The sequence below is a fragment of the Aulonocara stuartgranti genome (assembly GCF_965226115.1).
Source record: "Aulonocara stuartgranti genome assembly, chromosome: 19".
Taxonomy (NCBI): domain Eukaryota; kingdom Metazoa; phylum Chordata; class Actinopteri; order Cichliformes; family Cichlidae; genus Aulonocara; species Aulonocara stuartgranti.
In genome coordinates, this window is record NC_138955.1 from 25,755,316 (window position 1) to 25,779,044 (window position 23,729).

Sequence of the window (23,729 nt, forward strand, 5' to 3'; positions counted from 1 at the left end):
TCCAGAGAGCAGGAGCAAAACTAGCCTTATGTCTCTTCAAAAGTGTATAATTATCTGGGACTGATGAAGAAGAGGCTAAACTGAAAATAACGTTACTGGGAAAGTAAACTAAATGGGCAGAGAAAGAAGGCATGGACAAAACTTGAAAACAGGAAATAAATAATAAGAAGATTACATGAGGCTTATCTTGGATCATGAGTTTATAATGTGCCAGTCTCCAGTTCAGCCAAAAAAACAAAAAAAACAACAGGCTTTAATATTATTCCATATTTAATAAAGAACATAAAAATAAACAAAAGACAGCTAATCTGTCTAATATCCTCAAAGTTAAATCAAACTGGGGAAATTTCAAATCTCAAAGTCTCAAAAATGGAGGTTCAAACAATATTATTGCAAAATGCAATATATACATATATGTATGTATACATGTATGTATTTGGTTAATTAGCAACCAAGGCTTAATGTCTATTTGGTACAATTTTAGTACTTGGAAAAGAGAGCTTTTCATCTAGTATATATCTGGCATTTGGAACAGTTCTGTTCTAAATATTATTTATTATTTAATATGTATTTAATGGTAAATGATGTGGGGTGATTAGCTAACTCTGATATATGCACAAAGTATACAGGTATTGTGGTAGTGTGCTGAAATATCATCATGAAACATTATGCCTTTGGACCACTTTTCTATGGGTAATCGTCATTATGTGAAGATTTTATGTATGTGTGTTCCTTATTTCCTCCTAGATGAGAAGACCGATCTTGAGGAAACTTTGTATAAAGAAAATAAAATATCTAAATCACATATAAAAAATGTTTTATACAAGCTCTACAATCATATTTATACATTTGACAGGTCAGCTGAGTAGAGAATGGAATTTCAGATAAGAATCTTGTGCCATAATATAAGCATGCACATATTTGCATGTTCTCTAGCCCTGTGAAGACCATGCACTCGCTCAGGGTAGTCAACTTGATGATAATGACAGTGAGGAAGAGTGGAACCCACAGTTTTAAGGTGCAGTTAGGAGGTAATGTGTGTGGGTAAGCACCAACATCTGTATTGGTGTATGTGTGTTAGGAACATAGATAGGACTACAGAGGGGCTCATGAGGTACCAGGATTCAATGGTACTCCAAAAGTCAGAAATGTGATGTCCACCTCACATTTACAAGCAACTGCTTCCTGAAGTTCCACACATAACGGTTATTAATGCCACACACACACACAAACACACACAGGTGTAAAATGCAGGGTTCATACACCTTTTTCAGAGTCAAACTCAAGCATTTTTAAGCACTTTAAGGTCCATTTCAAGCTTTTCCAGCACATTACCAAAAAAAGTATGCATGTTTCACTTCACATCACCTCAGTAAGACCATGTGAAAGTTAAAACAAATCATATGAGGTTGACTGAAACACTTTTGTTCCCCTTTTGCTAAAACATAGAAAAACACACCACACAAAATACTGCAAAACAAAAAGGCTGCCTTATATGTAGATAGTGTCGAAACTCAAAACGCACATCTCACTTAAAATTTAAGACGTGTAAATGTGAACAAATCCACTTGTTAGAGATATTAATCTCCTGCTGAAAAAAAACAACCCCACAAAACAAGACAACTGCACCAAAAACCACAAAATACTACACACCGCAGCCAAATTAATATCTCATCAGATATTGATGCTTCTTTCATATGTGACACAAAAAACAGGAGACAGATATTTGTTTGTTTTTTGTAGCTCATTCATTCAAAATTAACTGTAAGATGTTTAACTACATTGCTGCTGTGTTATTGTTGAAGTCCTAAATTATCACCTTTAAAGTGTTTGTGCTAATAACATCATGTACAGTGAGACAGGCATGGAGAACAGCACTGACTGGGAGAGGCTTTGAACAGATGACATACTCAGTTCAATTCAACATATAAGACTTTACGAATGCACAAGCATCTATCAAAAACCTATTTATTTAATCTATCATTTGTGAGGTTATTATGTACAATTATAATGTAATGTTCAGCTGCCTTAAATAAACAGGCAGCCTTAAAGTATGAAATATTCATTTGTCTACTGTCTCAGTGGCTGATAGTGCCCCACAGGCCTCAATGTGAGCTTGTAGCCATTATAATGTTGAAGTTGTTTAACGATTAACAGATTTTGAATGAAAGCAAGGGAACTTCGGTAGCACAAAAAAGTGTCTATTCTTTGTGCACATATGGATCAGTCATATTACCATTGTTTCCCACTAAGGTGTTGCCAAAGGCACCTAGTTAATGCTTGAAAAAGCTGCAGCAATACACAAAAATATAATCAATATTCTATTTACTTGGTGACAACGCCGCTTTTAGCCTTCAATCAGAAAGCCTTAATTTGGCTAGTTAAGCATCGGGCTAAGGCTTAAAGCTTTCACTTAAGGAAAGTCACTCACATTACTGCTACTGCTACGTAATCTTAGTTAGGTTCACAGCATATTCCATAAATTACCATGCCATAACTAACTGTTATAACAGCGCTGCCATATTGCATCATACTGGGTGCATTTCAGTCATTTATACACATAGCTAGTTTCCTAGCTATGTGTAACGTACACACTCTCGAAATAAAATACACGAATAGAACTTAAATTTAATGTATATAATCTTCACCAAAGTGCAGATGTCTGAAACAAAATGAGACAATAGCCTTTAATATGTACATTCCCAAATTTCATACATTTTGGGGGGAAAAATTAAGAGTCTTTTTTTTGTTAAGTTTCCTGACACTATATGTTTGTGTAAATTAGGTTAAAACTCATTTATATTCACTTTCATTACGGCACATAATACTGAAAAGAACACTTGTGTGTATTTTAAGATGTTTTCTCTTTGCTCTGAAAAAAATGTTATGTAGATTTTTATTTATTGATTGATTTACTTTAAGACTCTTTGAGAACACTGATACAGCAGCTAATTTTGAGACATATATGGGTAAATGCTCTTAAATGTACTGTTTTTGGATGTTATAAGCATCTATGACTATTAAATATAAAACCGTCACTCTCAAGCTTTTGCTTCCTGACACATCACTTGATACTTTGTAATCTGTATAAACGACACGGTGTCTGGCTTTTTCAATTCCAGCCCGGATGATTACTGTAGCACAAAATACCAAATCTCCATAAACAGATGGCACATCAGTAATACATTAGCTTTACCTGACATGTTGCGTCTCAGTCTCACCTTTTCCGTGTCGATGCCTTTGGTCATTGACCAGGTGGAGACGATGTAGTCCATCACCCTCTCACTTAGACCCTTGGGAACTTGGTAGAGTTTCAGGAAATCCCTGACATTGTTGAGCATCTCATGGTAGCGATTGGTGTTGGCATACATCTGCTGGAAAATCGTGGTCACATTTCCAAAGATGGTGGCATAGAGCAGAGCTAGAAAGCAAGTAGGAGAAGAAATATGAAATGTATAAAGCGCTCATTTCAAAAACATTTGATGAAAACAATTATTTTGACTTGAACTAAATATCTGCTTACTGCAACACACCGAGCCAAAAATCTAATGTTTTAAAAAGAAATGGAGCCTGCTTTGTTTTAATTTCTAACCATAAATGTACACCTTGCAAGAAGCCAATAGTGAAAAGCACTACATAAATACTAATTTGGTTTATGTGCCCAATGAGTTACACCAATCCACCACAACATTTAAAGCAACTGGTCCTTCTAGATAAAAGAGTCTTGGCTTGGCAGACCTTCCAAACAAATCGTACTTGTACAGTCATGAACATTAGCACGTATTACACTAACTGAAGCATGGAGTTTGAGATGAAGATCCTGAGTCTTTTGCAATTTCTCTGAGCATGGCACAGTCTGACCTTCAGTGAAATTGCTGGAAAGATTGAGGCATTGGGTTTATACCATCCCATCCATCCATTCGCTTCCGCTTATCCTTTTCAGGGTCGCGGGGGGCGCTGGAGCCTATCCCAGCTGTCATAGGGCGAAAGGCAGGGTACAACCTGGACAGGTTGCCAGTCTGTCGCAGGGCTAACACACAGGGACAGACAACCATTCACACTCACATTCACACCTAGTGGCAATTTGAATTATCCAATTAACCTATCCCCACAAGCTGCATATCTTTGGACAGTGGGAGGAAGCCGGAGTACCCGGAGAGAACCCACGCAAACATGGGGAGAACATGCAAACTCCACACAGAAAGACCCCGGCCTGATGGTGGAATTGAACTCAGGACCTTCTTACTGTGCGGCAACAGTGCTAACCACCGTGCCACCGTGCTGCACCGTTTATACCAATACTCCTGAATACTCCAGACTAGCAAAGCACCAAATCTCTGCTTTTATAGAGGTGATCCCAATAGCTGATGATCATTTAATTGGGTGCATTTGATTAGCAGAACATGGCTTCTACTTACCCTCTGACTTTCTATGGAAGAAGAGAGGGTATATTTAGTTTGTTACACTGCATAGAGTCCCAGGAAAACTTTCTTTTTCACATGACTGTAGGTACAGCTTTTGGTAACAAGACCCTTCTGCCAAGGGTCCGATGCGATGGACAAATGGAAAAACTTCAACAGGAAAAGTCCTGTTGTCTAAGATGAAAAAGGCAAAGATGACTTAGAGTGGCTGAAAACCAAAGAGGTTTGTGTTTGGCTTTGGTTTGTGTTAGGTATTATACTGAATAACAGCTTAAGAATTTAGATGTCTAGACAGTGTTTAGTTAGAAATCGCGACAGTGTAGAAGCTTCAAGGTGAAGGGACACCAAGTCCTATGATAAGGTCGGTCATCCAGACCCTGTGAGATAAAAACAGTATCCAGTCTCAGCCAGAATTACTCTCACGGTCATTAGAAGAACAAGTTATCAGGGAAGAGATGTGAGGAAGGGGAACCTTCCGCCTTCTAGGTGCAGGTCGCCAGGGCAGAGAGACAGAGCGCTGAGAAGCTGGGACTAGCCAAAGCGCCAAAGAAGGGAGAGTTAAATTTAAACTCTAACTTCTCCCCACCTGTTTTAAGCAATCTGATACATGCACATTTTCCATATAAAACTCTGTGTAATGCTAAGATAGGTACTCTCATGGCTGCAGTTACTGTTTAGATGAACGATGTAGATAAACGAACGCGTTCATAGTGTCAGCACGCCAAATATCTTTAGGTAAGATAATCACCCCACGCTGTTCTCTGATGCATTGATCGCAGGGTGAATGTTAGACAGAATGCACTTAAGCACAGGAAAAAGTTCTTGGGTGGGTAGATGAAAGGAGGCGTGTTGTATAAAGCACGTTGAATGCCATGGTAGAGCAGAAAACTGCTACATAAGAACCAGTCCAGTTACCAAATATCTTCAGATGAGTATACACTTGTAGGAGAGAGCTGCATGACTTGAAAGACTTCAAAAACAACATTAACTTGGCATTATTTGAAGCAGATGGGTAATCACCAAAAACTGACTTTTTATTAGCCAAATACAAACAGATGTTTGTGACAGTGGCTTAGAGGGGTGCAGGTTTGAGTAATCATCTAAAGCCACTTACAAAAGTCAGACAAACTTAGAGATCAGTGTTAGATGTATATTATATAATGTCTCCTGGTGATCAAGAGTGTTTCTCACCTTTGAAATTTAAAGCCATCATGCGTCACTGCTCAGCCTCCTCACTATCCTGCTTGTACTTTACTGTTTCCATAGAGACCTCACTCAAAATAGTTTTTTGCCTCCTCCCAGACAATACAAGTGACAAAGGAAAGAAAAAAGAAACAATAATTTGGAAGACTTCTGAAAAATCTTGTGGTTTGCAGGAGGTGGAGGGAATCTGACGACATGATGTGTGAGAATGCAAGGCTGGGGCAGAATGAATGTACAGTACAAAGGGGTAGTTTGTAAAGAAGGATCAAAGAGGCAAATGTTGGATTTTCTTGCAGCAACTGTGCATTCAAGATAAACTCTCTATATGGATGCTGTATGAGGTAGTGTAAAAATAGTAAATTAAAAAAACAAAGAAAGTGAACCAGAAACATGACAAAAACAAAGTGTGTATGTGTGCTTTCTTTTCCTCGGACAGTTTATCTCACAGAAGCAAGTCTACAGAGACACAAAAAGAAAAGAGTGTGTCTGAAAGAGAGACAAAACAAAGAATAAAAGCAGGACATTCACACACATAAAGGTGTTGCATGTCAGTGGTGAGATAAGTCCTTCAAAGTCTGCTGCCTCCCAGCCTACAAAACCTTTCCAGGACCCCGTCAGCAATTCAGGAAGAATTCCAACAGCACATCTGGCCTGGAACTTAAGGTTCAGACTCACAGCTCTCCGCCCCCCAAACCCAAGATTTCTAATTGGCTGACTTGATAGCCCATAGGGAGGTAAGTGTCACCTCAGAACACAGAAAGGCAATGGTTTGAAGGTTAATTCAACCTTGGGATATCAATTTCTAGCCAATTTTATTTTATCTAAAGTAGTGACATGTGGATGTGTGGATGGGTATGAAGAGAAGCTGCAGAAGAAATCTGTGTCACCACAGTAAGTAACCACAGTACAAAAACTATTTGGGATGAAAAGCTAATTAGTAGCATTCATCAGGTGTAAATGAGGTCTGGCTATCAGCACTTTGGAATACTGGTTGTCAAGGAAGCTCGAGACAAATAACAGGGCTCAAATTAAAACAGACTGCCAAAGAATTGAGCCTCCAAAGGTACAAAAGCAAGATATTCAGGAGTCTTTAAGATAAGCACTTGAACTTATAGTGTTAACAAAACAGTTTAAATATGTTGAGTTTACAATTTCGGTACTTTCTCCTTTGCATTTCTATAACAGTCAAAGTCTGTGTTGACTTAAGCACATTTCCATAGCTTATACAACCTGCCATGGCTTGAGTTTGGCCTGTGGAAATCAACCTTTTGAAGCTCACCACAATTGAGTCAGTCAAAGAAAGTCAAGAACTGGAATCATGCTGTTAAATAATATTTGCACCATATTTATAAACTAGTGTATAAAAATCTTGACACAAAGTTTTAAGAGTTCTGTCGATGAATCATTTCCCTGAAAACTTGGCTGACTCCATCTATTTTGCCAAAATTTCCTTGCAGCAACTCAAAATAGCACTCATTAGTTTGCATACATGAGAACTCCAAATGAGATGATAAATGGTAAACTGAAGGATCTCCACCAGATCTGAACCAGAGCATCACAGAGCTCGTGGACAGTCTGAGATACAACCTGGTGACGTTGAACGGAGCAAAACATATCCCAGAGGTGTTCCAGGACAGGATGAAATCCTTGGACCCAAGGTTTCATCCATATAACTAACGGCAGTCAGGGTCCTATTGCACAGCCTGTTGAAGTCTGTGTTTCCCTCCATGGCTACGTCCCACCAGACCATCAATGACCCACCACCAAACCGCAGCATAGCATTCTCCACGGCTTCTCCAGACCATTTCCCATCTGTCACATGTGCTCAGGGTGAACGTACTCTCATCCGTGAAGAGCACAGATGGTGGACAAAGAGTGGACCTGCCATTTCTGGTATTCCACAGCAAATGCCAATCGGGCTCCACAGTGCTGGACCGTGCATGGTTCCACTAGAGGATGTCAGGCCACCCTCATGAAGTCTGTTTCAGTTGTTCTGAGACATTCCTACAGTAGCCTGCTGAAGTTCATTTTTTAGGGCAGTGGCAATGCTCATTCTGTTCCACAAGGGAGCAGGTACCATCCCTGCAGGTGAGTTAAGGGCCTCCTGCAGCAGATGGCCGCCCTGCCTGAGCCTGGTTTTGTTGAAGGTTTCTTCCTGTTAAAAGGGAGTTTTTCCTTCCCACTGTCACCATACGATTGTTGGGTTTTTGTCTGTATGTGTCATCGTAGGGTCTACCTTACAATATAAAACACCCTGAGGCAACTGTTGTTGTGATTTGGCGCTATATAAATAATTGAACTGAATTAATTCCTGGAATCTCCACACTCCACACTCTTGGAACTGTGCTGGGAGACACAACAAGCCTTTTGGAAAGGGCACGCATTGATGTGCCAACCTGGAGAATTGGAGTATCTATGCAACCATTGTAGAGTCTAGGTATCTCCTAATGCTACCAGTAGTGACAATGACCCTAGCCAAATGGAACCTAGTGAAAAACCAGGAGCGTAAAAATGTCAGTGGCCTCCACCTGTAAAACCATTCCTGTTTTAGGGTTTGTCTCATTGTTGCTCCTCTAGTGCACTTATTGTTTATTTCATTAACAGAAAGTAGCTGATACTGATTAACAACCCCTTCCTCTACTTATCTGATTAAAGTGTACCTGCAGTTTTTTTGCACAGTATATGTATTTTGGAGAAAATATATTCATACAGAAGTATCTGATCTCAGTAGGAGAGTAAATAAATAAATACAGAAGTAACCAACAAAGCCCTGGAATCACAGAAACCTGTTACTGATGGATTGCTGATTATGCATCGTTCTGTATCAGCTTCCAGAAACACTTTTCTGGTCTCACGTGAATTTAGACAGTTAATCCATGTAGTCAGGCTAAGGTTGAAGCTGTCATCTCAATACTGCATTTAAAATCTGACCTGTCCCCTATGGCTCTATTTATTTAAATCTGTCTGTGTTTTCCCATCTGGTGGATACAGAAACAGGGGTGGCGAGTTTTGGGGGTGATAGAAAGTAGTAGATTTGCTAATATTTAATAAATGCCGAAGCACCCCAGGGAAGAGAAGACAAGATGCTGTCAAAAGTGAGGCTCTGATCAGCTGGTAGGAATCTTTTCAGGAAGTTTGTTTCTAAAACCACTGTGACACAAAGAAGAAAACTGGACTTAAACAATCCCCTGCACTGATGTCATATCAGCAGCAGTATTTTATAATAGCATACTCTGAACCCCATCAGGCAAACAGTGTGGACAGATCTGTCAGTTCAGCTTGTCTTGCTAAATTTACTCAAATAGCTTTTGCCTTTAGTAAAAGTATATTACTTCCTGTTTTGTTTTCTACTGAATAGCCTCTAATCATTACCTGTTGCTTTTGTGAAACAAAGGATATCAACATCACCTCTCACTTGATAAGATTTTTCTTAAAAAAAACTTGTCTTTTGTCATGACTTTTTTATCATTAAAGTGAATCATTCAAATGAGACAACGTTGGATATGTAGATATTTCCATATGAGTATTAAAATTACAAATGTACAAAGAAACATAAAAAGCCCCCCATTTACATTACTTTTTTCAGCAATCCAACCTCTGTGTTCATATATTTTCTATTTCTATTTTTTAAGTAATCTGCCAGAGGAGTTTAGGATGATTTGTCAGACTGAATGAGTGTGAGGGACAAAAATCTGTCAGTCTGTGTTAACGCCTACAGCCCAGACACACAGAAAAAACCCTGTGATAAGGTGGCCTGCACACAAACAGAAGTACCCACACAAATGCAAGGATATACTGTAGAAGCATAAAAGACACACACACAATCAAAGTGTATGATTATTTATAAGTTTAACTTCATAAATAAACAGTGAATTCCAAGTTAACTGTTTGAGGGTAAGATATTACTTTCTATATTAAATTACTACTACATTATTCCTGTATATTTACTTTAAAAACCAAGTCAAGCCAGAGTCAAAACCTGATGTACTCCTAGTGTCGGTTCCTGAGTGGGATAAACGGGGAAGTACAATCTGGCCAAATCAAACATATGGATCATAAAAAATGAGATTTCCGTATTGGATCTATATGGGCCCAGGTTAAAAACAGCAACCTGATGAAGTTGGCCAACAGGGTGCTGATGGAAACTGTGCTACTGTTGGTCAAAAACAATGAAAGAAGATAGGGGGAAGATATATTAGCAGGTAGTGAGAGAGAAGGAAAGACAGGAGTTTCCAGGTGAGCGTAAGGACTTGGTGATTGGAGTAAACTTTAGTGGGTTTGTAGGTTAAGGGAACAATGATGATGAGGAGTTTATGGGTAGGTATGTTGCTAAGAAAGAAATGCAGGAGGTAAGAGAGAAGTGTACACAAGTGGACTATATCTTATGCCGAAGGTGCAATCTTAAAGAAATAGGAGACTGCAAGGTGGTGCAAGCTGCAAGCTGACGGGTTGGATCATGTCAAGTATCAGGTCAATATCTGGAGTGACCAGGATGGGAAAAATTAGAAATGAGTATGAGTAGAGAGACAACTCTCACATTGAGCAATTTGGATCCAAAGTTAGAAGGTTGAGACAGTTTGGACATGTGCAGAAGAGGGATTATACATATACTGGACAAAGGATGTCGAAGATAAGCTGCCAGGAAGTAGGAAAAGAGAAAGACCACAGAGAAGATTCATGGAAGTACTGAAGGAGGACGTGCAGAGAGTTATTGTAACACAAGAATGCTAGGGATAGGGTTAGACAGAGGCAAATCATTTGATAAGGCACCCCCTAAAGGGAGCAGCCAAAATAGACAGAAGGCCTTTAGAAAAAAAGGTTCATTGTTTTTTTTTAATTAAAAAAATTAAATTCAGATTTTTATTTGTTTAAAGTGTAAATATAAATTAACAAGCACATACAACTTTCAGTCAATATAATCAAATAATTTACTGTCTCAAAAATTTTTGCTGTCTTAAAGATGAAAGATGAGAAGACTGCTGCTTCTTTTGTACGTGCATTTTCAGTTAAGATGTAGTCCATGCAATGGTAGTCAAACAGTCAAATAAATTAACATGCAATCAGTGAGAAGAGTGCTTTAATATATGAGGAATAAATATATTATAGTTATAAAAGCTTTTACAGTGAAAAGCTGATACTACCCATAAATTCCAGTATTGAAAATATTGACACACACACAGACCTGACAACCTACAGTGGAGCAAAAAAGTATTTAGTCAGCCACCGATTGTGCAAGTTCCCCCACCTAAAATGATGACAGAGGTCAGTAATTTGCACCAGAGGTACACTTCAACTGTGAGAGACAGAATGTGAAAAAAAAATCCATGAATTCACATGGTAGGATTTGTAAAGAATTTATTCGTAAATCAGGGTGGAAAATAAGTATTTGGTCAATAACAAAAATACAACTCAATACTTTGTAACATAACCTTTGTTGGCAATAACAGAGGTCAAACGTTTACTATAGGTCTTTACCAGGTTTGCACACACAGTAGCTGGTATTTTGGCCCATTCCTCCATGCAGATCTTCTCGAGAGCAGTGATGTTTTGGGGCTGTCGCCGAGCAACACGGACTTTCAACTCCCGCCACAGATTTTCTATGGGGTTGAGGTCTGGAGACTGGCTAGGCCACTCCAGGACTTTCAAATGCTTCTTACGGAGCCACTCCTTTGTTGCCCGGGCGGTGTGTTTTGAATCATTGTCATGTTGGAAGACCCAGCCTCGTTTCATCTTCAAAGTTCTCACTGATGGAAGGAGGTTTTGGCTCAAAATCTCACGATACATGGCCCCATTCATTCTGTCCTTAACACGGATCAGTCGTCCTGTCCCCTTGGCAGAAAAACAGCCCCATAGCATGATGTTTCCACCCCCATGCTTCACAGTAGGTATGGTGTTCTTGGGATGCAACTCAGTATTCTTCTTCCTCCAAACACGACGAGTTGAGTTTATATCAAAAAGTTCTACTTTGGTTTCATCTGACCACATGACATTCTCCCAATCCTCTGCTGTATCATCCATGTGCTCTCTGGCAAACTTCAGACGGGCCTGGACATGCACTGGCTTCAGCAGCGGAACACGTCTGGCACTGCGGGATTTGATTCCCTGCCGTTGTAGTGTGTTACTGATGGTGACCTTTGTTACTTTGGTCCCAGCTCTCTGCAGGTCATTCACCAGGTCCCCCCGTGTGGTTCTGGGATCTTTGCTCACCGTTCTCATGATCATTTTGACCCCACGGGATGAGATCTTGCGTGGAGCCCCAGATCGAGGGAGATTATCAGTGGTCTTGTATGTCTTCCATTTTCTGATGATTGCTCCCACAGTTGATTTTTTCACACCAAGCTGCTTGCCTATTGTAGATTCACTCTTCCCAGTCTGGTGCAGGTCTACAATACTTTTCCTGGTGTCCTTCGAAAGCTCTTTGGTCTTGGCCATGGCGGAGTTTGGAGTCTGACTGTTTGAGGCTGTGGACAGGTGTCTTTTATACAGATGATGAGTTCAAACAGGTGCCATTCATACAGGTAACGAGTGGGGGACAGAAAAGCTTCTTACAGAAGACGTTACAGGTCTGTGAGAGCCAGAGATTTTCCTTGTTTGAGGTGACCAAATACTTATTTTCCACCCTAATTTACGAATAAATTCTTTACAAATCCTACCATGTGGATTCATGGATTTTTTTTTCACATTCTGTCTCTCACAGTTGAAGTGTACCTCTGGTGCAAATTACTGACCTCTGTCATCATTTTAAGTGGGGGAACTTGCACAATCGGTGGCTGACTAAATACTTTTTTGCCCCACTGTATGTGACCCAAATAGGCAAAGTGGAAATGAGCTCCCATCTGCCAGAGTCCTTTATTTTTAAATGATTTGTGGTCATTTTCACAAAGAAAATGAGATAAATTGCCTTTTTAGTTTCAGACATATCTGTAATCAATTTTGACAATGCTGCAGCATCGCTATTGCTTCACAGACCCATGGGGGAAAATGAATAGCAAGTTTTTACTACAAGCTAACAGCTTGTTATTTCTGATTTTATTGAATCGTGAGTTAGAGTCTTTGTTGATGTCGAACAGAGCTCTCACTGGAATTAATTATGATGAGTAATATTAGACAAACCTGCAGCTGGAATTCATGTGTCAAATAAATAATTACATGATGGCAGGGGAAAAAATCTAGAAGAACGCATACTGGCTAGCTGCCATGTTTATTTAAGTAACAGCAAAAATACACAGGAAAAAGTGTTTTCGTTTACTGACTGATCACAGAAAATCTCTACATTGATGTGTGTGTGTTGTCAGATGATGGATTTAACAGAAGCTCAGCTGTTGGATTCAAGTTGCAAATACATACCGAAAGAAAATTCAGTGGGGACGATGGTTCAAGAGTAACACCACCGCATAAATGTGTTTTAACGAGCACCAACTGTGCATCTAGATCTTTCTGGGTAAGTAAAATATTCTGGCTGATTGTCTCCAAATAAATCCTGACTAGAATGTATTGTTTACTTCTCATTAGGACAACCTAATAGACTATTTACTGCTGTGCAAACATTTTAATGGGTTTTGTAGTGAGTGAGTCGGGCGGCTGGTGGGAGGGTTGATGTGTGACAAATGTCTGTCTCCACCTTAGACCTAAACCCCCAAAGTGATTACACTCGAGAAATCCAGGAGAAAAACAGAAAAACAGAAAAACATGTCCTTGTTTCAGAGAAAATCTAACCTCCTGAACATAAGGGCAAATTCAAAGAAAATGAAGACTTACATCCTGTAGAAATAACATCTTCATTAGAAATAACTTGGAATTCTTTTTTTTTTAGTTATGGAGCTAAAGTAAGCAGTACTGGAGCACTTAGCTAAGTTCTACTCAGGTAATAAAAATGACCTCCTTACAGCTCAAATTAACCTGTTCGCAGGTAGTGTCTTGCTGTTTAAGCTTATTAAGGCCCATTGTGCTTACTCTTAACTCTACATCTTTAACTGTGATCACTACTAGAGTAGCTTTCCATTACTCATCCAACTAATACTTGTTTATCTTATATAGTATTGGGTCCTGGTGCAGCACCTCTTCCTGTAATGCTACAGTCACACAGGGACAGTAGTTGGAGACAACAACACGACCAAAATTACAGTGACCATGTGTGCAATGAACTTGTAATCTTGTTGCCTTTAAATGGTTTCTTTAAAAGACCCAGACCATGACTGCAAACACTCGCACTCAGCTGCAACCTTCAAAGTAACTTCAGTGTGTGAAGATCGCAATAAGAGGGAGCAAACTGATCAGTCTATCGGTTTGAAATTAAATGTGCTCAAGGTAGCAATTACATGCAATCTGTTTGTGATAATGTCGCAGTTATGGCAGTAAAAGAAAGTAACACAGATGCTGGATAAATGTTGCTGTGTAATAAATGGTTTTGGGTTGTTTTTTTACAGAAGATCACAGTTTAAGTTTCCAGAAACTGAAATTTTAAATTACATCTCACTCTGCAAAAGATATCCTGGTGAAAACCTGATAATGACACATATGAAGCTCAGAGATGAATCACCACATTTAGTTCTTTAATCACACCCATAAATCATGATTAAATGAATAACCTGGGGTCAGCCGAATGCTCAGCAGGGTTACTTTACTGAGCGATGGTACGGTACTCGTTACATATCAAAACATACAATCACTATCAGGAAAAAAAGAAATATTATTATATTTTATATTTGTATTTCCCCAACACTTTCATTGAACCTAGCTTGTTAAAAATTCCTCTCCTGAGGGTTTAAACTAAAATGTTTCCAGTGTCTTTTTTTTCCGGATTGCTTCATAGGTTTGTGTAGTAACCTATGAAACTATAATACTAAGTGATGTATAATGTAAAACATTTTTAGGAACAGCGGCAAAAATACAATTGCGTGTACTTCCTTTAAAAGAGCAGACACCGTGGAAATCCCTCTGAACAAGAACATATTCTAAATACAAACAATGTGCATCAGTGAACTCTTGCCTTGTTTTTACTGTTACTGCGCTAATGTTTTTCATCTGGTGTTGTGAAGCTGAGAAGAGTGTTGTGGTTTCGCTAATGGGACCAAATTAAAACACAGCACAAACAAGCCAACTCTGAGGTTTCACTGCTGAAGGTAACAAGGCCATCAGGGGCTGAGCGGTGCTCCCTGTGGACCGGGGCAGGAATAATGAAGTCATGGAGGAGTACTCACATCGAACCACAAGCGCCTGGTAAACAATGAAATGGTTTTTATCAGGAGGAACAAGTGGGGCTGTGGAGAGCTTAAAATTAAAGTCGACTGTAGGATAACGTCAGGAAAGCAATGCTGTCATATGACGCGGCAGGTCAGAATGTCATCTTCTGATATGGGCAGATGATTGTCCATGTTGTGTTTAGGTTCTGTTTGAATATGATAAGGTAGGTTGAATGTAGGACTTCAAGTAAGGACTGACTGCATTTTTTGTTTTGCAAATTATGCCTAAAGTACAGGTTTTAAAAAACAAAACAGGTATGGGGAAGAAGGTTAACAAAACCATCAGGTCACCACTCTGTCACAGGGTTTATAAATACTCTACAGCTTTGAAACTACTATTATGAATTTAGGAGAGTTTTAGAGTCTTAATTTTATATAATGTCTTACATAACATATCTGCAAAGACGTGTTTATTGATCCATTCGAATGACTTATACATGCCTACTGGTTTGATATTTGCCTTTATTATGTTGTAAAGCCTTCTTAACACCTGGATAGACCTCTGACCCCCTTATCTTTTGCACAGGTGTGATTTCCTTTTTTTTCTTTGAATTTTTGATCGTTCATTCTTTTCATTTCTATTTCTCTTAAAATTTTGAATGTACTTTCAACATGAATTTCATGTTTACGCATTACACAAGGTTCACGAGGTACTAGGTTTTGGACCAGCAGCTTTGAATTAAGAAGGCATGTCGACTGAGAGTATATGAAAAGCGAATTTGTCACGGTGTCAGTGAGATCTTTAAGTTTTCAGTGGTGACTTCCAATCTCTCACTGTTAGGGTATGACAAGAAATCTCAAAGTTCAGTGCACCGGTCTTGTATAAACTGTTCACTACTGTCAAGACTTGATACTTTTTGATTAGTCCTTGACGGTTCATTAGGAGACCCCAGACTGGCCTCTACGGAGTGCTGGCATCAGATGACACCTCCAGCAGACATTGATTGACCTCCCAGCTCCTGGTTTCGTCTCACTTTGGCAGTCAGTTTTTGCAGCTCAGGGAGGTTCCGAGGTCACACTCACTGCAGTTAGTGGACTTTGTCAGGGGACCTCACATCTGAGGGCAATACACACAGTCTCTGTTCCACAAAGAGGTTTTTTTTAGTGCTGTGACTCGTATCAGCAGGTGAGACAAGTACAGAGCAACTGTGATAGCTCACGTGCTCTGGGACTCGTGGTAATCACAGCTTGGCCCCCGTTTTCCCCACTGTCAGCAATTATATTTGAGAAGGACTCATCTATCATGGCTGGCACCTGCTTGATTCAATTATCTCCCCACTATCCATATGACTGCAGGCTTCACACTTATGTCTCTGGCATAAATTAGAAGAGCAGAAATTAAAAAATTATAATAAAAATAGGACTGATTGCTGCCTTTAGAGGCTTTTCACTGTGGAAATGATCTAGAGATTGAGTTCTTAAACGAATGAGCGTGAAAGAGCTGTGAGGACGATTACAACTGGTGATAATTATGGAAATGGGGAGTGAATCACCACGAAACCAAACCCCTGGATGATTTGCACAGCACACATAAAGAATATGAAACCTATATTAATTATTTATGGCCAAGCTCTGGTGTAATATTGTGAAATTCATTGCTAGTAAGCATTTTTCCCCCTAACGCCTTACTACCAAAATCCTGGAACTCGGCACACTTTCAAAACTGTGCCGATGAATGTGCTTCAATATTTAAATTTTCCCTCAGGCTACCTCTCACACATACCTCCATGTAAGGGCACTCACACAAACAAGCAGTGTCACTCATATACAGAAATCTAACAAAAGACGTCACTGGTTATTCCCATTTATCCAAACCCTGCAATGTTACTGGAGACATTGTAACAATTCTTATCTGGTGTCATGTTCTAGCACAAGTATGACTCATATTATCATCATATGCCATTGAAAGCCCTCATATTTTCCTCATATTTTCCATGAAGCCAGTGGGTTGGCTAATCACACTCTAAATCACTCAAATCCCTGAAAAGATTACCTGAAACAACATCATTTTCTGCACTGCAGTTTTGGAATTACTTGTGTGAAAATGCCTTATTGTCAGTTCTGTCTGCTAGCAAAAAACTAACAAATATCTGAAATCTGATGTGTGGGATGCATTAATAATAGGCTAAGTTTTAATGAACATCCAAACCAGAAAACTGACACTTTCAGGAGACAAAATGTGGAAGAGGGAAACCACTCCATTACCTAGAAAGATGGAAATGACGGGCTCTTGTGAACTCCTAGATGTGAAGCCAGCACTGTCACTGATACACAGGCAAAGAAAACATTAAACAAAGACACAGTTTGGGGATTTTAAAACATGTAATCAACATACAACAAATGTGCAGACTTTCAGCTTTAATTTAGGGCTTTCCAAAACACTCTAATGATTTAGGAATTACAGCCATTTAAACAAATCCCTACATTTTCAAAAGCACAAAATTAATTGGGCAAACTAATATAATTTCAAAATGCAACCCTAGCTCAAAAAAGTTTAGACTTTGTGTATAAAATGTAAATAAAAATACAATGTCATGGTTTGCTAATCTCATTAAGTCAATGTATTCACAATATAACGTTAAAACAAACATGTCTAAAATGTCAAAATATATTTTAGGGTCATTTGAATTTGATGGCAGCAACACGTCTATAAAGACAAGGCTGCCACCAGTGTTCACTAATGTGTAGCATTCCACTTGTTTTCACCGCAGTCCGTAAACATCTGGGAACGGAGGTTCTCCTACCAGCTGTGGAGTTTTAGGAGAAGAATGTTGTCCTGTTCTTGTCTCATATAAATGTCATGGTCCTGTTCCAGTTTTTGAAGTTTGTTTTAGACTTATCTTATTTATCTTGTATCTCATTGTACATCTGTATAGTGACAATAAAGGCATTCTATTCTATTCACGTCTCTCTCTGTTCTTTGTTATGTTTTCTCTCATGGTGTGTGAGCTTCTGTCAGGATGTTTACTTGTTAGATCATTCCTGCCTTTTAATGTTATTATTTTGTTTATGCCATCTTTTTGTCAGCTAATAAAGCTGTGATTTTTTTTTACCTCTGCCTGCCAAGTCCTGAGTACTGGGTCCACCCTCTGACTGCTGACTGTATTGCATTGTATGTTTGGTTGCATGACGCAAAAATTTGTTTCAATTGGTGGATTGGATTGCAGGGAGACCATTTCGGTACTCAGACTGATTTCTTATACAGGTAGAGTTAACACAGTTGTAGCTATTAATATTAGAAAGTTGTTACATCTTTAAGTTACTGCAACCTGCACAACTATATTGGCGTCATCAACTCATGTTACCATTTTTCCAGCTCCAGCAAAAGAAGATGACCTTACAGATTTTTCCCACCTACAAAGATCTGACTGGCTTGGCCTTTCAAACTGCAATAAAAGTTGACAATGTGGGCAGTGATTCAGAAAGCTGGAACCAAGCTAATTTAATCCACCCTGCTCTGGTGTTATTTTTTTCTTTACATATGATACTAATTTAAAAGAACCACAGACATTATACACACAGCATTCACAAGATTATCCACGTATTGTCACTTAAGTAAAGAGATGTGGTTACTGACACAATGGCCAGTGTTGGAGACTAAGACTAGGAGTTGCAGTATACCCTAACAGCATATGCTCTCTTTTCTCAGGTTGGTAAGCAAAGCAAGGCAGGTCAGGGTGGATCAGGAATGGGTTTGCCCTTCTGTCTACTGCTGAATTTCTAAATAACAAACTTTCCTGACAGTCGGTCTGAGGAGGCTGATCAGCCGTCTATCTTGTACATCCATCCACCCGATAGCTGATATATTTTATCTCATCTGACAGTAACAGCATTTGAAAGGTGAAAGAGTAACAGCAGCATGTAATCTGTGACCACCAGGTGTAAGTTAATTTCCTGTCGTGGTCCGATCAGCATGTCAGGGCCTGAGAGAGTAGCTGGCTGGGATCATTAAGAGCCGTGTCAGTCAATCCTTGCAGGAAATTGGTTTTTGGGGAAACAAAGGAAGCTCACATGTTATGTCAAGCTAGCAGTAGGAAGACTTGCATAAACATAAGGTTTTAGCAAAGGATCTTCTTCAGGTGGAAGGCTCAATGTATTTAAGGCAGGCTTAACTTCACTGGTTTAAATTCATCTTTGATGAAACTGAGATCTACCATGAGAACTGATGAATGCTTTCTGTGGGTAAAATGTGAAATTAAAGCAACAAAACTGAACTGATCCAAGTTCTTTTCAGTCACTCCAGGTTTGTCACGTTTTGCAGTCTGTGGTTGTCCAGCAATCCTCCTGTCGATAACGTAAAAAATGTACAAATTCATGCTGACATCACCCACTGGTTTCTGGACTCTACATATTGCAGGCTCAGCATCTGAGTTTTAGCCAAGGCCATGTTGCCCTTTTTGGAGCCAGACACGATCACATTTGACATCTGCTGCGTTTGAAAAGTCTTTAGGTGAGTTTTTGATTTTCTTTTTTCTTTTATTTTCCTTACACACTTGGACTCAGAAGATTTTGTCAATGTGTTTCAAGTGCCCACATGAACAGAACTAGTGTTAGTTAAGGGACTTCTAGTAATAAGTAAAAACAATAGAAGTTCTGTGTGATCGTAATCCCATGCAAACTTGTCGTGTGTAATTATTTATGAAAAAAAAAAGTATTTTGGAAAACACAAAGGTCCTTTCATTATGCTGGAATATGTGAATAGGCATCTTGGAAAATTCAGTCTTTTTCTCTGTTTGCAGTTTCATGTGATCTCTATATCTTTGCCGTATCTCTTTTGGAAACATGAGTGTCACGGAGGTTACATTGACAATTATGAATAAATATTTGGACAGCACTGTCACTACATGATATGAAAACCTAGTCACAAAATGAGCAAGATGAGATAGATAAGAGGCAGAGCAGCATTTAGCATAAATGTTTTGCTGTTTTTTTCAGTAGACTTAATGGTTAGCTAGTAGCCACAGATGTGAGAAAATCTGAATAAACTTTTCCCATGCACAAGCCTCCCCCAGGAACACCAAGCTTTTGTGAGTGCGGCTTAAAATGTTGAAGGAAATTCCCCCTTTTTTTCTCAGATTATAGCTTTATCATTGTACAATATTTACTTTTTTCTGTGCCAGGTGTTACTTGTCAGCAACTATGACAAATTTTGTTTCCGAAACAATGGACTCCTTTGCATTGCTTGTAACAATTTATTACCTAGACCAAGGCTGAAAACTTTTAAATTTATGGCCCACAGATATGTGTCCTTTAGAAAACTTTAAGACGGAACAAAACCTGGCTCCCTTAGTCCCTCAGAGAGACTAAAAGTCATGTTGTCTTTAACTGCTTTTTATAAACCTGGATGTTAAAAAACTGTCCAAATTCATAGTCACACCTCTGAGGCTAAAACAACAACTAAGACGTGTCTCAGTTTCAATAGAGATGAAGGTGTAACGCTAAAACTAATCATAAACAAATAATGAGCCAACTCAATGTCACCTTAGTCCCGTCCTCTGTTACACAAACCCTCTGTGTCTCCTCCTCCTCCTTCATCTCCTTGTGGCAGCTCCATATTCAATAGTATGTCCACTGTTCCTCCTCTCCACATGTCCAAACCACCTTCACCTTGCTTTTTCCCCAAACTGCTAAACAGGAGCTGTCTCTCTGATCTATTCAATATCATTCTTCCTGGTCAACTCTACCACTTCCACCTGCACCTCCTGTCTTTTTGTTGGTGCCACCATCTCCAAACAATACATCGTAGCAGGTCTTACAACCATCTTGTAAAACTTCCCTTCCACTCATCACTTGCTGCTATCCTTCTGTCACAAATCACCCCTGCCCACTCTCCCTTCTTCACTTCACTCGTGCACTTGTCTCTACCTTCACTTTCTCTGATCCTTGTATGTTCATCTTTCCATCTGCCTTCCTGTCATTCACACATTTATTCTCTCTTGCCTCTACTTACTTCAATTCCTCTTCTCTTCAGTGCAGACCTCCACCTCTTCAGGTTCTTTTCCACCTTCTCTTTACTCTGACTGTAAAATCACAATTTCATGTGCAAACATCATAGTCCATGGAGACCCCTGCCTGCTCATCTGTCAGCCTGCCCAGCACCACTGCAAACAGGAAGGAGTTAAGAGCAGATCCCTGTAATCCCAGCCCCATTTGAACCCCGCTGTACAACAACAACAACAAACCTTATTTATATAGCACATTTAAAAACCAGTGGTGTACCAAAGTGCTTAACATACAAGAGAGTAAGATGAAGTAACAGGGAGGATGATGGCTATGGCAAAGTACCAACATGGTAGCATGTTAAATGGCATTAAAAACACAGAAGCAAAAGAAATGCATATAAAAACATAAAAGAACAATATGTGTAAAGGATAAAACAGTCAAAAATGTTAAAAATGATTAAAAGTAGTTAAGAATAGATCGAAAATAAAAATAAGCATTAAACTAACAAACAGACAATCATTAACTGGTAGAAAAGACGAGGCTAAATAACTGGGTTTTTAACTGCGATTTGAAGGATTGAATGGAATCAAACTCGCAGATAGCGATGGGGAGGTTACTCCATAGATCGGGTGCAGCCAAGGCAAACGCTCAGTCACCTCTAGTCTTCAGCCGGGATCTTGGCTGTACCAAAAGTGACTGGGAAGATGATCTTAGTACTCTAGTGGGGGTGTATAATCTAAGTAGCTCAATGAGATAGCTTGGAGCTATATTGTGGAAGGTGAGCAGCAGGATTTATAATGTCTGGCTTTGCTAATAAGACACAATTGATAGAAGCAAGATTTGACAACAGCAGACACTTGTTTGTCGAATTTAAAGAGCTATCCAAAAACACACCCAGGCCACTAACAGTGTCGGTGAGGAAACTATCAAAGGAACCGAAGGCATCACGTAGCTGGCCGCGGGGGATACTACTGTCAAACACGATGATTTCAGTTTTCCTGTCATTTAGGATAAGAGAGTTACCTGCAAGCCAATTTCTGACCTCGCGCATGCACTCACGAAAACCGTGCAAAGACATAGCAGGATCATCAGTTAATTCGAAATAGATCTGTATGTCATCAGCATAACAATGATGTGCAATGTTGTACTTCTCAAAGATTGCGCCTAAGGGGAGCATATACAGTGAGAAGAGCAGGGTGCCAAGGACAGATCCTTGAGGCACGCTGCAGGAGACAGGTGCAGCAGAGGAGAAATACTGATCGAGAAAGACCTTTTACAAAGATATGATTTAAACTGATCTAGGGCGGCACCTCTAATGCCAACTGTATGTTCAAGCCTCGCTAATAGGATGTTATGATCTACCATATCAAAGGAAGAGGATAGATCTAGTAGGACCAGGACTGAAGAGCGTCCAGAGTCAGCAATCAGAAGGAGGTCATTGAGGACTCTGAGCAAGGCCGTTTCAGTACTATAACAGGGTTTGTAAGCGGACTGAAATTTATCATTAACGGCATTCGCATCCAAATACGGCTGGAGTTGTGAAAGAACGATCCTCTCCAGTATTTTGGACAGGAATGGAAGCTTAGAAATCCGCCTATAGTTCACGAGATCGTTATGATCTGTAACTCGCCTCTGTCAGTGCGCCCCAGTGTGGCTGTGGCTACAATGTAGCTTGCCATCACCAGTGTGTGAATGTGTGTGTGAATGGGTGGATGACTGAATGTGTAAAGCGCTTTGGGGTCCTTAGGGACTAGTAAAGCGCTATACAAATACAGGCCATTTACAGGCCATTTAACTCCTACGACACCCCTCACCCCTGTCTCGGTGTCCTCATACATGTCCTGCACCACTTCTTCTCCACCTTTCTGCCAGTCCTACTTCTTCTTTCCTTCTGACCTCCTCTATACTTCTCTATTAGCACTCTCAAAGCAAAGATCGCATCTGTAGTGCTCTGGAGATGAAGCCATAATGCTGCTAGCACTAGCTCTCCTTTGTTTCCCTAAAAACAGAATGAACAATGGCCTTCTGCATTCACCATGATTACGACCTTTTAACAATTTTTTTTTTTGTCTGGATAATATCGTGATGTTATATGCCATTATTTTTTCACAGTTGCATCAGAAGATATCTAAACAGATCTCTAGATGGAATATAGGAGTTTGTGTCTTTGGTTTGCTTGCAGCATCTCAGTGACAAGATCGCTGTTTTGGAGAGCCACTTCCCTCAAAGACCTTGGGGTGAAAACATTGCAAGGAAAGCAAGAAAATTATACTCTCACGGCCCATTTATTATTCAGTGTGCCAGGGTGCCCAGTGTTCTCCCTCTGCCATGTTTAGCATTCTGTTACGGGTAGTACCATGACTTTCCTAAGATGCTGAGGAGAGGATGCCATTGTGATGAAAGAGAATAAGACTACAAGTGTATGAGCAGTAATGCAACCTCCAGAAGGCAGAGAAAAGGATGCAGGAGAGCTGCAACCAATCACAGATGTACAGCATTGAGACAGAGAATACAATTTAAGTTAGAATGGTAACACAAAGGTACCACAACTAATGTTTGGAGCAGCTATGATATAACTCCCTCCTCACTCGCCAAGACTAACACTGACTTTTAGGCAATACAGCAGGCGCCTGTATTTGAACCCAGGAGAGCTGCTGAGTGTCCAACAACAGGAGACTGTAGGTTTAGTGGGCAGCTCCCAGGAGTAAATGTGAGGAAGTGTATGAATGTAAAGCAGCAAACTGCTGAGAACAGCAGATGAGAAAATGTGTTCTGAAAAGTTTCAGGTTTTAAAGGGAAGTTTGGTTTTACAAAGGGGGAGAAACTTAAACTTGACTCAAAGTGTCTGGCATTCCAAAACAAAACTCTGAGCTGTGAATACCAAACTTCTACAGGCAACACTTACTTGACATTAATCAAT

General features: G+C 39.7%; 1 protein-coding gene across 1 annotated transcript in view; it reads right to left on the reverse strand.

Annotated features, from left to right (window-relative positions):
* kcnh5b (potassium voltage-gated channel, subfamily H (eag-related), member 5b) overlaps window positions 1-23,729 on the reverse strand; it is a 190,240-nt gene that overhangs the window by 88,067 nt on the left and 78,444 nt on the right. Inside the window, exon 9 of the mRNA XM_082517231.1 lies at window positions 3,222-3,421. Coding sequence (XP_082373357.1) covers window positions 3,222-3,421 — 200 coding nt within the window. The remainder of the gene's footprint in view (window positions 1-3,221; window positions 3,422-23,729) is intronic.